Source organism: Pelophylax lessonae (genome assembly GCF_965119305.1).
Source record: "Pelophylax lessonae genome assembly, chromosome: 3".
Lineage (NCBI taxonomy): Eukaryota > Metazoa > Chordata > Amphibia > Anura > Ranidae > Pelophylax > Pelophylax lessonae.
In genome coordinates this window covers 536,753,316-536,769,107 of record NC_138770.1, presented here as the reverse complement: position 1 = coordinate 536,769,107, position 15,792 = coordinate 536,753,316, and the positions used below count along the sequence as shown (strand labels likewise).

At 41.2% G+C, this 15,792-nt stretch overlaps 1 protein-coding gene across 5 annotated transcripts in view; it reads left to right on the top strand.

Annotated features, from left to right (window-relative positions):
• TIAM2 (TIAM Rac1 associated GEF 2) overlaps window positions 1-15,792 on the top strand; it is a 457,180-nt gene that overhangs the window by 235,968 nt on the left and 205,420 nt on the right. For all 5 annotated transcript variants that reach the window (XM_082250259.1, XM_082250257.1, XM_082250260.1 and 2 more), the window contains one exon: window positions 2,192-2,416. In XM_082250259.1, coding sequence (XP_082106385.1) covers window positions 2,192-2,416 — 225 coding nt within the window. The remainder of the gene's footprint in view (window positions 1-2,191; window positions 2,417-15,792) is intronic.

Below are 15,792 nucleotides of genomic sequence, written 5' to 3'. Positions count from 1 at the left end.
AAAATGATGAAAAATTTTGATTTTTTAAATTTTTTTTTATTGGAAATGTTTTATAGCAGAAAGTAAAACATATTGTTTTCTTTCAGAATTGTCGCTCTTTTTCTGTTTATAGCGCAAAAAATAAAAATCACAGAGGTGATCAAATACCACCAAAAGAAAGCTCTATTTGTGGGAAAAAAAGGACGTTAATTTTATTTGGGTATACTGTAGCACGACCACGCAATTGTTAGTTAAAGTAACGCAGTGCTGAATCGCAAAAAATGGCCTGGTCATTAAGGGGATAAAACCTTCTGGTCCTTAAGTGGTTGAAGTGTACTTCCATTTTTGTCACATATTTAAGATAACACCTATTTTATATTTGTTACAAGTTCCCATTCACATAGGACAAAAAAAAATGCTACTTTTTACTTGCTGTTTTCTGAAAACTCCAAAACTGAAGTTTTCCTCTGCTATGCAGATGGGACTACGGAGCTAATGTTTACCATAATTAACCCTGTTTGTACTGTGCAGGCAGATCTCATTATCTATATTATTATTACTAGGTTTGACTATTGTCTGCATCTCGATCCTTAAAGCCGTTATAAACCCTCTCATGTACCCAGTGAAGTGAATAGCTTCAGATGATACACAGAGATGAAACAATCCCCCTACATAAGTTTTACTTGTTTATCTGCAATATTTTCTTCCCTACATTCTTTCCTAAAATCCTTCTGCATCTGTGAGTATCACAGAGGAGGCGGTGGAGAGCTGCAGTTAAAGTGTGTAAGAGCTGATTGGAGGAAAGTGACATCCTCCCCCCCCTCTCCACCCACTGCACAGGAACGAAGAAAGGATACAGAGCTGTGTTCTGAATAGACAAACTTTGTGCTAAGCTCCCTTCTCCATTACAGATTTATCTCCTGTGTCAGGAAAACTTCTTAGAAGTGACATGCTGATAACAGAGAAAGGAATCACCAGGGAGAAACGACACTAGAGACAAGTAAACACTACAGATATATGTGCTTTGTTCAGATTTCATGACTGAGGTTTGCAACAACTTTAACCTAATAGAGACCTACTAGAGAGTAAAGATGATTCTTTTTTGGTTCCAGCCTGGTACAACCTGGTTTTTGGTACGACCGGACAAGCTGGTTGTATACATGTTAACCAATAGATCGACTTGTGTACAACCAGCCTGCCCATACATGAATCTAAATTCTGCTGGTCCCCGCTGGACTGGCCAAATTTCGTTCCAGGTATAGCTTTCAGTGTGTCGCTCTTTGTCCTTGGGGACAGATTGAGTTTCCTCTGATTTCAAATTGTTCAGAGTGGCTTGCAATTAGTGATCGACCGATTATCGGCAAAGTCGATATAGCGAGGGCCGATATGCACTTTGCCCGATATATCGTAATGGGCCTTTTGATTTACCGATATTGCCGATATTTCGGGAAAGTGCTTGTACCGGAGTGATGCCTGCAACTAGAGGCAACCCTCCCGTTACCGGTGTCCATAGCCGACGGTCGGCTGTCTTGTGATGATGCGGCTGAGAAGCGGCTCGGCTGTCATTCCAAGGAGCTGGAGGGGACCTCCCAACGCCTTCCGCGGCTCGCCTGGGTCTCCTGTCCCACCGGGAGACCCGGGCATCCTACCTTCACCACCGCCGTCTGACCGGGTCTCCATCTGCACCCCCGCCGTCTGACCGGGTCTCCATCTCTTTGAATTTGGCGCCGCCGAGTACCCGGAAGTGACATGACATCACTTCCGGGTACTGGCGGCGCCGAATTAAAAAAACTTACAGCATTCAAAACAGCCAAACTAGGCATTTGAATGCTTTTAAGTGCAGAGGAGGGGTTTGGGGTCTTTTAGACCCCCAGATCCTTCCACCACAGTACCTGTAGACATTAAAAAAAAATATATATATATAGTTTTTTTTAATGTCCGAAAATATCGGCCAATATCGGCCGATACCGATATCCGATGACCAAAATATCAGTATTGGTATCGGCGGTAGAAAAACTATATCGGTCGATCAATACTTGCAATCTGTTCACAGCCTGCTCCACGCAAACCCACAGAAAGGTAGGAAATATGTTTTTTTTTTTTTTTTAATTATTTTTATTTATGCTGTGTGAATGAGAACACACACACATTAAACTACATAACTGGAAATACCATTTAAATGTAGGTAACATATCATTCTTTTGTTTTACAGGCTACTAGTCAAACTGATTTAGAGAACTGGGTTACTGCAATTCACTCTGCTTGTGCATCACTCTTTGCCAAGAAGCATGGGAAAGAAGATACTGTCCGACTTCTTAAAAGTCAGACCAAAAGTCTTATGCAAAAGGTTGATATGGACAGCAAAATGAAGAAGATGGCAGAGCTGCAGCTCTCGATTGTGAGTGACCCGAAAAACAGAAAAGCCATAGAAAACCAGGTATGGATTTTTCATGTTTTTATTTTGTTTTCTTTCCAGACAACAATTGTTAGGTTAATCATTATTTTTAGATGGGTTAGTCAGTCTGACTGACATAGTTGCTTAAAAAATTGTTGTTTGTGACCATGGACTGATGACCTGACCTTTTATACAGTGCTGTGCCATTTGCCCCAATCTATTTTTGTTGTCTAATATGAACAGCATGTTGAACTGTAGATTTTATGCACTTCACGTGTTGGGTGATTGTCAACGTTTTGTAGGATCATCTGTAAAATTTCATTCACTTTAACACGGTTTTGTAGAGAAACACGTTCCTATATTTGACTAATGGTAGAAGATTGTAACTAGAAATAATGTCTTCGGATAGTCCAGCTTGTGAAGTTCCGTAGAAGACTGAAGATGCATCTTTTTTACATTGTGACCTTTTTGCTTATGGCTGCTCCACAAGTATGGAAATACCAACGTAGATTGCAGTTTTTGGAAGGATTTAATCGTTTCTCTATCAAATAAGTGATGAGATTTTGTAACCTCTGGAGTGACCTTGTCAGGCTTGTGTCTCCTACCTTTCCTCCTCTACTTCAGCATGTTTGTGTGTAAATATATTATATGAACTGTCTGCACATTCTCTATCTATCTATCTATCTATCTATCTATCTATCTATCTATCTATCTATCTATCTATCTATCTATCTATCTGTCTGTCTGTCTGTCTGTCTGTCTGTCTGTCTGTCTGTCTGTCTGTCTGTCTGTCTGTCTGTCTGTCTGTCTGTCTGTCTGTCTGTCTGTCTGTCTGTCTGTCTGTCTGTGTACTGGGACAGATGAGTGGGCTTGGATTAATATAGTTTGCTTACAGGGCCATTTATCTGCTCCTTTACGCATGTAACCACTCAGGTCTGTGTACAGAAGTGAAAAAAAATTCCAAAAGTTTGAGTTGTCATTGGAACAAGAGAAGATGAAGTCATCCAGTAGGGACACCTGTTTTGTCTTAAAGTGAATTTCCCCTACCTTTGAGGAACAGAAGAGTAAGGCCCCTTTCACACGGGCTGTCCGATCAGGTCTGCCTATCAGTTTTTCAAATGGACCTGATCGAACCCTCCATTTACCCCTTTAGAGCGGTGGATGTCAGCAGTGACATGTCCGCTGACTCTTGCCGCGATCTGATCCAATCCTATCCGTAAATCCAGAAAGATTTTGGTCCTATATTCCATCTGTCTGGCGGATCGGGTCAGATACGATCGGATGAAAACAGACTGGTGATCCATTTTCACCCTATCTCCCCATAGAGGAGAGCAGAACTGTGTCTGTCTCCGCTCTGCACAGTGAGCGGAGATGGACCTGTCATCCGCCTGCTTAGCAGAGATCAGCAGAGCGATCCCCTGAGCTAGCGGAGTCTGTCAAACAGAAGCACCCGTGTAAACAGGGCCTTACTGTAGAAATCTCTCCAGACAGGAAGTGAAGAGAATTATTTGCAATGAGAAACTGTTCATTACCCCAGTGGTGGTCAACTGGAAAATTAAGAGAGGGCCTAAATTGAGGCCTCCAACACTTCCAGAGAGTTTGCTACAATAGCAGTGCATTTTCGCAATTTCACGGTTTAAAAATGTTGGTTCTGCTGCAATTTTTTGCAGTGTATCACAATGCACACTGAAGTAGTTGGAGTACTGTAACCCCCAGCATTGGTGGTGTCAGTGGTTGGAATAACAAACCCACAACATTGGTGTAGTGGCTGCAATAATGACCCCAAGCACTGGTGCCAGTGGCCACAGTAATAACCCCCAACATCAATATAAATGTAATAACCCCAACAATGAAATCTTATCCACCCTCCATTGGTCCTCAGTGGCAGTCAAATTTAACCCCATACTGCATTGATAGTTAGTGGCTGTAAAAGTTACCCCCCCCCCCCCATTCTCCTTTCCACCCCATCACATTGTTGTCATGGCAGTAAAAGTTCTTCTTCCCCTCTGCTTTGGTGGTAATAACAGTGAAAGATAAGTACCCTGTATTGATGGTCATGGCAGTAATAGTTACCCTCTCTGCACTGGTGATCATGGCAGTGAAAGTCAACCCCCCAATGTTGGTGGTCATGGTAGTAAAAGTGTTAACCCACCTCCCATATTTGTGGTCATGTCAGTGAAAATGTTAACCCCCATCCCCCTTGTATTAGTCATCATGCCAGTGAAAGTGTTAACCCCTGCTCCATCGATGATCCCTTACCCATCACACGCTCCATCTTTCTCTTCCCAGGCAAGGACTTTACTTGTACTGTGGGCAGAAATAGCTTTACAGTCTCTCTTTTAGTTCTGGGTGCTGAAACACAGTGTTCCAGGGCCTGGCACCCCACTGCCACTCTGCAGTCTGGTACCCATTAGCCCCTGGGTCGTATTTTGGGCACCGGGGCATTACCCTATTCAACACTACTTTAACCCTGTGTTTCCATAGCATGCTGCCCTCTTCTGCTAATTATATTAATCAACAGGACGAGAGACAGCTTTATGCCTGACAATATATTTGTAAAAAGCAAAATACATTTAAAAAATGATTTAAGTTAACACCATCTATGAAGGCCTAAGGAACCCCTAGTCCTAACAATGACACAAATCTGTGTTTTGCTGCAGTAATAATGTTTTATATTGATTTCCAGTTAGCAGTTTCCAGTGGCATTCCATTTATGTGTAACGTTCATACTGAGAGCAGAGGAGGAGGCTGCTGGCAGTGCTGCCAGGGTAGTGTTATTCCTTTTGATTAAACGATTAGATGTCCAATGTCTTTAAAACAAAGCAAATTGGCCGTAGCAGCAGAAAGATTTGACTGAATTATGGTGAAAAGCTGTAAGATTTACGTACATAATAAATGAATAAACTAATTATTTTTTTATTGGTCATGCTAAGTTATGCTCATTTGGAATGTGTTCTGCTTGTCAAATACCAGCTTCAGTGTTTATTGGCAGTTGCTTACATTCATATGTGAAACAAATCTGATTCGTGAAGAAAGGGAATAAGTGTTATCATAAGTTGGACAATTGTTATAAAAAAGTGGATTTCCATGAACTTGTTTTTATTTCTCAATCTATCACATAGATAATAGGTAGGGCTCACTTTTTAGAACACCAAAATTAGTTCATAATTTTACATGACCTGCAATTTGATTTTTATTGTATGACCACATTTTGCTATAGCCAAACTCCTGTTCATTTATATACAGTAGTGGACAATTTAAAACACTTAAAAAGTAGGAGTTTTAGGCAGAACAGTTTTTTAACTCTATATACATTCAAGGTCAAACAAAGCATGCACACATGCAAAACCGGTAGTGTGGGGTAGGGTCATTTAAATGGCAATTGTGACACATTTCTGCAGGTGTGTAGGCATACCTCCCAACTTTTTGAGATTGGAACAGGGGACACCTATTAGTAAAAATATGTAGGCATAAAACACACCCCCTGTCACACCCCCTTAAAGGAGAATTATAAAAAAAAAAAACGATTGGTTAAACTCACAAGTGCTTTTTTTTTTTTACCACTACTCTTCCTTTATATTGGCTTTTGAACTTTACAAATGCAGCAATTTAGAAGCAGGATGAAAGGTTTAGCACTGGGAAACACTATTTGAACGATAAAAAGTGCATTTTATATATAGATCAGACTAAAATGAGGGACAAATGAGGAGGAAAGAGGGACAGAGGGACTTGTGTTCCAAATCAGGGACAGTCCCTCAAAATCAGGGACAGTTGGGAGCTATGGTGTATGTGGTCCTCAGCCTTGCACCAAAATCATTAAATCACTGCAACATTTTCATTGTTAGTTCTGATGTAAGCAGAAAATTCAAGTAGTTTTTATTTGTTTTTTACTATATGGTGCTATGGTTGTGACAAATTTATAAAGAAATACTGCCATATAAATGATAAGGAAAGTGAAGGTAAATAAGACCCACGCCATGTTTCAGTAAATTGTTGATTGTGTCCCATGTGTAACTTTTGTGTAGCATCTTTGAGACAATTCTGCGAAAACATTTATCTTTAGAGCCGTTCACACTACCGCGACCAGAAAGTCGCCCCGTGACTTTGAAGAGACTTGTTTGGAAGAGACTTGGAAGAGACTTGGAAGAGACTTGTGCAGTACTTTGAAGAGACAGGCGACTTTGTCTGTGGGGAATGCCTGGCTAATCTCTTTCTTCTTCCTGGAAAGTCTGATAACAAGTCGCTTCAATTAAGATAAGGAGGCGACTCCCATTGAAGTATATGGGACAAGTCGGATCACAGGTCGCCCCAAAGTAGTACAGGACCCTTTTCTGAAGTCGGAGCGACTTCAGTAGTGCCAATTAAGACAGCACTGATTGATTAACATTGCTTTTGTTATGTCAAGCGACCTGGGGCTACACACGTCACCTCACAAGTCGTGCTAGTGTGAATGGGCTCTTAAACTTCTCCCTAACTGGTATTTTGTACATTTTCCTTACTCTTCCAACTTTTCCAACTTTTGCCTGAAAAACCTTACCAATTTTCAAGGGAGATGCTTGCAACAGTTTTATCAGAGTTGTGACAAATTCATATACACCTTACTGATACATACATGAATCTGTTGCAGGTTCTGCCATTTGTGTTACTACTGGGAGTCAGGTTTCTAAAGAATATCTATGACACTCTAAATTCCAGGGTATATTTCTCATGGTTTTTCTAGAAGGTCTGAAGGCTGCTGTGCAGGTGCCAGGATGCTTTTTGACCTCTTGGTTTTAGCTCTGCTGGCTGAACAGCCCTGAGGTCATAGACTTTACACACAGCCTTCTTAAGCCTTGTACACACTACTAGAATTTTTTTTTTTGTTCAATGCAGCGGTTTGAAAAAAAAAAACAGAAAACCTGACAGCGGTTTGAAAGAAAAAAAAAACCTGACAGCTCAGGCCGGAGCTGCTGTACTCACAATCTGTACAGCGATCTCCCCTGTTGAGCTATTGTGTTCTTACAGGGGGACGCCCCCCCACCAGAACCCTCTGATTAGTGCTCTCAGCCATTGATTGGGAGCAGGTTGGCAGACACCTTTTTCGGTCATGAGCCTCATGCAGAAGCCAGCTGGCCGTACACACGGGCCGAATGTCGACCAGTCTCTATTGACATTCGACCCTTTTGTGCTAAGCTTTAGTATGCCATTATACTTCTATATTTGCAAGAACATAATTAGTGCCAGACTCCAAATGCCAATGGACCAAGAGAACTCTCGCCACATCCCTAATATATATAGAAATTAAGAAAAAAATAGGTGTTTCCAAAACAGCAGACCCTGAAATAGCCCCACAGGACCCGTATGTATGAACAGGATACACCCAATGTGGGACTTTAAAGGCGGGGTTCACTTGGCATATGTAGATAAATAATAATAAAGAGCAATTGAATAAAATGCAATAATTTTATTAGTACATAAATAACATAGAATAATAATCAACAACGATGCGAAGCATCAATACAGATATAGAGATTCAATTTGTGCAATATAAACGATTTAAGAACCATATCCTAAAGTAATAGAGTCAGACAGGTCCAGGTCCTTCTATATTTGCATTAGGGATGAGCACATCACTGCACAGAACAATCTGGCTCCTCCAAGTCATGCTCTGTGTTTCCCCTTCTCAATTGCCGATAGAAAGGTTCTTAAAAATCAGCAACATGTCTGATTCAGAGGCGTAACTAGAACCTTCAGGGCCCCGATGCAAGAAACCACGAAGGGCCCCCCAAACCCCTGGCCGGGGCCCTTCCCTTCAAGCCCGGGGCTTTTCCCACTAATCCTGGGGCTCTTTACTCTCGTTGCATGGCCTTTTATTATGGTCCTGCAGCAGGATCCTTTCACAAGTTCTGCAGTGGGCCCCCTTCCTGCAATCTTGGGGCCTCTCCACAGTGGTGCAATGCCAGGGCCCGGTTGCAAGTGTGACCTTTGAGATCCTGGAAGTTCACCCACTGGTTTGCTACTGGGCCCCCTGGAGCATGGGGCCCGGTAGCAATCGCAACCCCTGCAACCCCTGTAGTTACGCCCCTGGTCTGATTCCTGGCAAAGAATGAAAATACGGTAGTTCCTGCAGAGAACATCCTGAGAGGGAATTATGACATCACTTCCCTCAGATAGTATCAGCTCCTTTATTATCTCCCTCTAATGCTAATGAACACACTCTGCAAGATGGCATATGGATAATAAAAATTATGCATAATGCAAAAGGTTACACACATTTTCAAATTTACACAGTATGCATGCACAATTTTTTAACTTGCAGTTTTAGGGTTTTGCAATAAATAGAAAACTGTTCTGGTTTTGGCTTCTGAGCTGAAAAAAATCTTCACTAGAACTGCTTTTAACTGGTGCAGTAGGGAATATTTTTGGATGTTTTTATAAAGCCTAAGGCCTGCATCACACTGCCCCAGTGCGATCCTACTACATTTTGGGCAGAATATAACCCGCACAAAAGCCTTTCACATAGACTTCTTTAATGTCTGTGGTTTTGGTGCGGTTTCAAAAAGCGCATCAAAGATGCAGCATGCAGGAGTTTTAGTGCGCTTTCTGAAACTGCACCAGAACTGCAGGACCACATAGAAGTCTATAGGAAAGCACAGCTAACCCGCATTAAAAACGCAGATTAGCTGCGTTGTAGCAAAAAAATTGTGGAGTAGTGTGAAGTCACCCTAATGGCCTGTACAAACGATCAGAAAATCGAATGAAAAATACCGCTTTTGAAGCGATCGTACGATAATCTGATCATAGTACACAGGAGCCGATTATGACAGTTCATCCGATCAGACAAGCGTGAACATTTTTCTCGTACGATACCAGATTGAAAGATTTTGGTTTAATCAGTACAGTTGTCGTTAGAAAATACAATACAAATACACTACAACACATGACATCACTTCCGATTTTTTATTCTGTCATACGAGAATTTTCGTAACTTTAGTAAACTCTTCATTTTTTAAAAGAGACTAGCATGCCAAAAAAAAAAAATAGATGATCATTCGTCCGATAATCTCATTGCATGTAAAGAAACAAGAGGGGCGTTGCTCCAGGTGAAGTATTTAGGTTTGAAAAGGTTCCACGTATGGGTGCTAGCCTGCTAGCCCTGGATCGTTTCCGAGAAACAAAATTTAAAGAAAGAAATGGCACCCCATGCCTAAGCCTAAGTCCATTTTTTAAAAATTGCAAAGTGAAACACATCAGACAGTAGCAGGAACAGATTGTTGATGCCTTTCTCACAAGAATACTGTGCTTATTCATAACCAATAACTGAATAAGCAGAGTATTCTTGTGTGAAACGCGTTAACCATCTGTACCTGCTACTGTCTAATGTGTGTCACTTTGTTTTAAAAAAAATGGACTCAGGCTTAGGCATAGTTGCAGCCATTTCTTTCTTTAAACTCATCGTGTGTACCAGGCATAAGTCTCCAGGATGCATTGATACTTCCTCCAAGCCCATAACAGTATTTCTCTTACGTCCTCCGACAGTCGCCGCCCACTTATACAGTCTTCACTTATGGGGTATTGACTTCATCTCCACATGAGTTTCTAGGAAGACTGTATGAGTGGGCGGCGACTGTCAAGGGACCCCAAGAAAGGATTTTTACGGTAAGATTTTACAAAAATTCCTTTATTTGTATCTCAGTACAAACCTGAAGCTGGGACACAGATATCTATGCGTAGCACCTGTGTTGCTCTGATTGTGGTTGCACTGCTGTGCAAACGCAATGAAAAAATTTGATAAAATGCACGCTTTTCATTTTATCAATGTGGGTGCTTTTATTACATTTTTGTAAAAGGTGGACTATGCTTTTAAGAAATTGCTATCTTTTTTTTTTTAAGTATTTTAATTTTAATTTACAATAAAGTTACAAACATAGAAACAGATTAAACATTCAGCACTACAACACATCAGCACCAGTGAACAATGCAACTCCCAGACCAATTATAGTGACAATTTTCTTGTAAAAAGGTACATGAAAAGAAATAAAATAATATTTTTCAAAGGCAATACCACATCACTCCAGCAATACCAACAGTAAGGCTCCTTTGACACGGGCTCTCCGATCAGGTTCACCTGCCGGTTTTTTCAGGCGGACCTGATAGGACGCTCTATGCACCCCTATGGAGCAGTGGATGTCAGCGGTGACATGTCCGCTGACACCCGCTGCTATCCGATCCGATCCTGTCCATGAAATCCAGACAGATGGTGACCCTATTTTCCATCAATCTGGAGGATAGGATTGGATGAAAACGGACAGGCTGTTTTCATCCGATCTCCCATAGAGGAGAGCGGGGATCTGACATAGTAAGCGGAGACGGGCCTGTCATCCGCTTGCTGAGCAAATTGGAGTCCGCCGTGCGTAAAGCCCGTGTGAAAGTGGCCTAGATATATTCAGCATCTTGCCCACAATACGAACCTTTAACCAAGGAGCAATAAATAATATATAAATATATATATAAAAAAATAAATCTGACGCTGTAGAATTATTATCCATCCAACCGCCCAACACCTTTTTAAATTTATCAGGTACCCCTCTATTAACCGTTTGCCGACCGCCGCAAGTACATATACTGCAGCGGTTAACCCCCGGCCAGGCAAAGTGACTTATGGGTACGTCACTAGCCTGTAAGCCAATAGGGGGCGAGCGTGCGCCCCCGGAGGCGCGCTCCCGCCCCGGCTCGTTCACGGACACCTCCGTGCGTGTGACCGGCGGACCCGATGTCCGCCGGTCACTCGCGATCGTCCGCTGTGAAGGGAGAAAGGCTGGCGGCTAATGTAAACAAAGCCGCATGTCATTCTTCCCTGTGTAACAGCACAGATCATAAGGTACTGCTATGTAGGGCTGTTGATCTGTGCTGTTACATGTAAAGCCACATCCAATAACAGTTTGAAACACGCCCCTAGGGACACACTTAACCCCTCCTTCCCCAATAAAGTTAACCCATTCCCTGCCAGTGTAATTTTTACAGTAACAGTGCATATGTATAGCACTGATTACTGTAGTAATGTCACTGGTAACCCCAAAAGTGTCAAAAATGTCAGTCAAGGGTCCAATCTGTCCGCCGCAATGTCGCAGTCCCGCAAAAAAAATCGCAGATTGCCGCCATTACTCGTTAAAAAAAAAAACAACAAAGATGACAAAAATCTTTCCCTTAGTTAGTAAACGCAATAACTTTTGCGCAAACCAATCAAAATACGCTTATTGTGATTTTTTTTACCAAACATATGTTACAGAAAACAAATTGGCCAAAAATGTAAAAAAAAATTGATTTTTACATTTTTTTGGGGGGAATTTCATATAAAAAATGTGAAAAATATTGTTATTTTTGCAAAATTGTCGCTGTTTTTTTGCTTATAGCGCATGATCAAAAAATGGCACAAGTGATCAAATACCACCAAAAGAAAGCTCTGTTTGTGGGAAAAAAAGGACGTAAAATTTGTTTTGGTACAGCGTCGCACGACCGTGCAATTGTCCGTTAAAGTCACGCAGTGCCGAATCGCAAAATAGGGCCTGGTCAGGAAGGGGGTAAAATCTTCCGGGGCTTAAGTGGTTAAGAAATTCTTATTTTTGAACACTAATTCTTTTGTGGAGTAATCCATAGCAAGTTAAAAGAGTTCAGTACTTGAGTCAGAACAGTACAAGATGGTTTCTTTTTGCTGTTAAAGGTTTCATATTTACTCTATGGAAAATGGCAGATAGTTAACATGGAAAAGCTTTCATTTTTGGAACGCCAGTAAGGTTTGAACACTTTCTGTGTGATATATCGGTTTTTCACTTCTTTTCTTAAATTAAAAATTACAGTAAGCAACTTCAGAAATATCCTAACAGCATGCATAAAAATAGTAATGCGCTTGTCAAATAATATCAGCATGGAAATCACAGCTATGCAAATGTAGATGGAATTTAACATGTAAACAATGCAAAATGCTCTCTTTTAAGGATAATCTTCATCTGAAAGAATTGTCTTTTAAAAAACCTGAAAATTTCCAGTCTAATAGGAAAAATAGCAATGCAAATCCAATGTAATAATAATATACAGTATCATTGTTTACCAATCAAAAACACTCCCTGTGCGCGCAGGAGAATACCGGCATTGTGTGTTTTCTATTAGTCTGATAAAGTAATCCTTAAATAGAAATACGTATATGATACAGCTGGTATTTTGCAGAACTCAATTTATTTGGCTTACTTGACACAGAGTGAAATAATTATAATTATAATAATAATGTAGTACGTTTTCCCAGGAAGACTACAAAAGGACCAAAATATTCATTCCCCAACACACCCTCCACAATAGACACTGTTGGCCCACTACTTTTATGATCTGCTGCTTTTGAAGTCAAAATACTAAACATGTTCTCAGCAGCTATTTATCCAAGATAATCTGCTGCGTTAGACTTTTCTGTGCTTGGTCATGAGACCAGGCGTCACATTTTAGTGTTTTAAAGGAACAACAGCTCAGTGTTTCATTACAATTACCGTATTATTAGCCTAATATGTTTTCCTTACTCCCTTGATCTGTACTTGGGTTTTCATCTTGAATTTTGAGGTCTGGTAGAGATAATTTGGACAGAAAAAATGTCATTTAACTTTCTTACTTTAAATAGTATTAAAGGCATACTGCGGTTGAAATGAACCACTTGCCATCCGGGCCAATTCTGACATTTCACTTGCATAGATAAAAATCTGTTTTTTTTTTTGTTGCTAGAAAATAACTTAGAATCCCCAAACATTATATATATATATATATATATATATATATATATATATATATATATATTTTTTTTTAGTAGAGACCCTAGGGCAGTGATGGTGAACCTTGGCACCCTCGATGTTTTGGAACTACATTTCCCATGATGCTCATGCACTCTGCAGTGTAGTTGAACATCATGGGAAATGTAGTTCAAAAACATCTGGGGTGCCCAGGTTTGCCCATTGTTTGCCATTGTTGCCCTAGGAAATAAAATGGCGGTCGTTGCAATTTTTTAAGTCACGCGTTATTTGCGTAGCATTTTATCAAATGCGATTTTTTAAAAAAAATTAAAACGGTTCATGAATTTAAAAACAAAAACACTGAAGTTAGCGCAATTTTTATATAATGTGAAAGATGATGTTACTCTAAGTAAATGGATACCTAACATGTCACACTTTAAAATTGTGCACACCCTTGGAATCGCACCAAACTTTGGTACTTAAAAATATCCATAGGCTTTGCATTAAAATTTTCGTACAGGTTACCATTTTAGAGTTATAGAGTGGGTCTTCAGCTAGAATTATTTCCCTTGCTCTAATGTTGGCAGCGATACCGCACATGTGTGGTTTGAATGCTGTTTAAATATGCAAGCGCGGCCTACGTATGCATTTGCTTCTGCAAGTACAAGAGGATGGGGGTGCTTTACATTTTTTTTTTTTTTTTTTACACTTTTCCTTAATTTTTGATTTATTTTTTATTACTTTTATTCCTGTTTCAAGGAATGTAGACATCACTTGTAATAGGAAAAGAGCATGACAGGTTCTCTTTACGGAGAGATCTAGGGTCTGTAGGTCCCCAGATCTCTACTCAATGCTGAAAAGCCTGAGATTACACTTTCCTTTAATTTTGGGAAAGCCTAAAATGAAAAAAGAAAAAAAAATTATCCTAAGCTTCCCAGCAAGTAAACAGCAGTGTTTACATCTTCAGGCACCAGAAGTGATGTTGTAACATCATTTGTTGCTGACTGTCTCATTGGGTAGCTTTTTACTACACTTCCTGAGATGAGATGATGAGATTATTGGATTATTAATCATCTGTCTTTTGTTGCATGCTAGTCTCTTATCGAAAATGAAGAGGTTACTCAATGTACGAAAATTCTCATAACACAATAATACAACTTCAGAAGTGATGTCATGTGTTGAATTGTTTTGTAATGTATTCTTTCGTTTCCGAGCATGCGTAGTCTTGCTCTCATGATTATTTTTGGACCAAATCTGTACTAATTAAATGAAAATCGGACGTGGTGTTCACTTACGATAAAAAAATTATAGCCTGCACCTTCAGGGTTTGTTGTCTGAAAAGTCAATCTGCTGTCGAAAGCACTATACTAACGATCAGATAATTGGCCAATCGTTTGTCGTAGGAAATTTTACTTCCGATTTGCTTATCGTGTGTACAGGCCTTAAAGTATAACTAAAGGTAAAACTTTTTTTAAGTTATGGATAGAAGGGAGAGGGATTAGAACGCTTGCCAGTTTTTTTGCTGTTTATGCTCCGTTAATGGAGATTCATCCTCTCTATTTGTCCTGTTTACCATTGTCATTGAAAGTGAAAGTAAAAGAAAATCCCAAATTTAGGTTGTCCCCAGAAAAGTAATAGAGGGGAAATCTTCCAATGGGGACACTAGTTCTGGTAAACTGGGGGTCCCCAAAAAATTCTCTTAATTTTGAGGGATTTCCTCTCTGTTTGGCTATGGGCAGGGGTGTTGCTAGGTGGGAAAAAGACCAGGGGCTTCAGCCCGAAGATAAATTTGATAACCCCCTCCCATATTTTAAAGAAAAGCCCCGCCCAAGCTCCTCCCATATTTAAAAGTAAGTACCGCCCAAGCTCCACCCAATGGCCCCCTCAGTCAAGGGTCAGTCAAGGGGTGGTATGGAGAGGAGTACAGGGGGTGAGAAATTGGGTGGTATGGAGAAGAAAGAAGTAAAGGGGGTCAGTCATGTGGTGGTATGGAGAGGAGTACAGGAGGTCAGTCATGGGGTGGTATGAAGAGGAGAGGAGTACAGGGAGTCAGACATGGGGTGGTATGGAGAGGAGTACAGGGGGTCAGACATGGGGTGGTATGGAGAGGAGTACAGGGGGTCAGACATGGGGTGGTATGGAGAGGAGTACAGGGGGTCAGACATGGGGTGGTATGGAGAGGAGTACAGGGGGTCAGACATGGGGTGGTATGGAGAGGAGTACAGGAGGTCAGTCATGGGGTGGTATGGAGAGGAGAGGAGTACAGGGGGTCAGACATGGGTTGGTATGGAGAGGAGTACAGGGGGTCAGACATGGGGTGGTATGGAGAGGAGAGGAGTACAGGGGGTCAGTCATGGGGTGGTATGGAGAGGAGTACAGGGGGTCAGACATGGGGTGGTATGAAGAGGAGTACAGGGGGTCAGACATGGGGTGGTATGGAGAGGAGTACAGGGGGTCAGTCATGGGGTGGTATGGAGAGGAGAGGAGTACAGGGGGTCAGACATGGGGTGGTATGGAGAGGAGTACAGGGGGTCAGACATGGGTTGGTATGGAGAGGAGTACATGGGGTCAGACATGGGGTGGTATGGAGAGGAGAGGAGTACAGGGGGTCAGTCATGGGGTGGTATGGAGATGAGAGGAGTACAGGGGGTCAGTCATGGGGTGGTATGG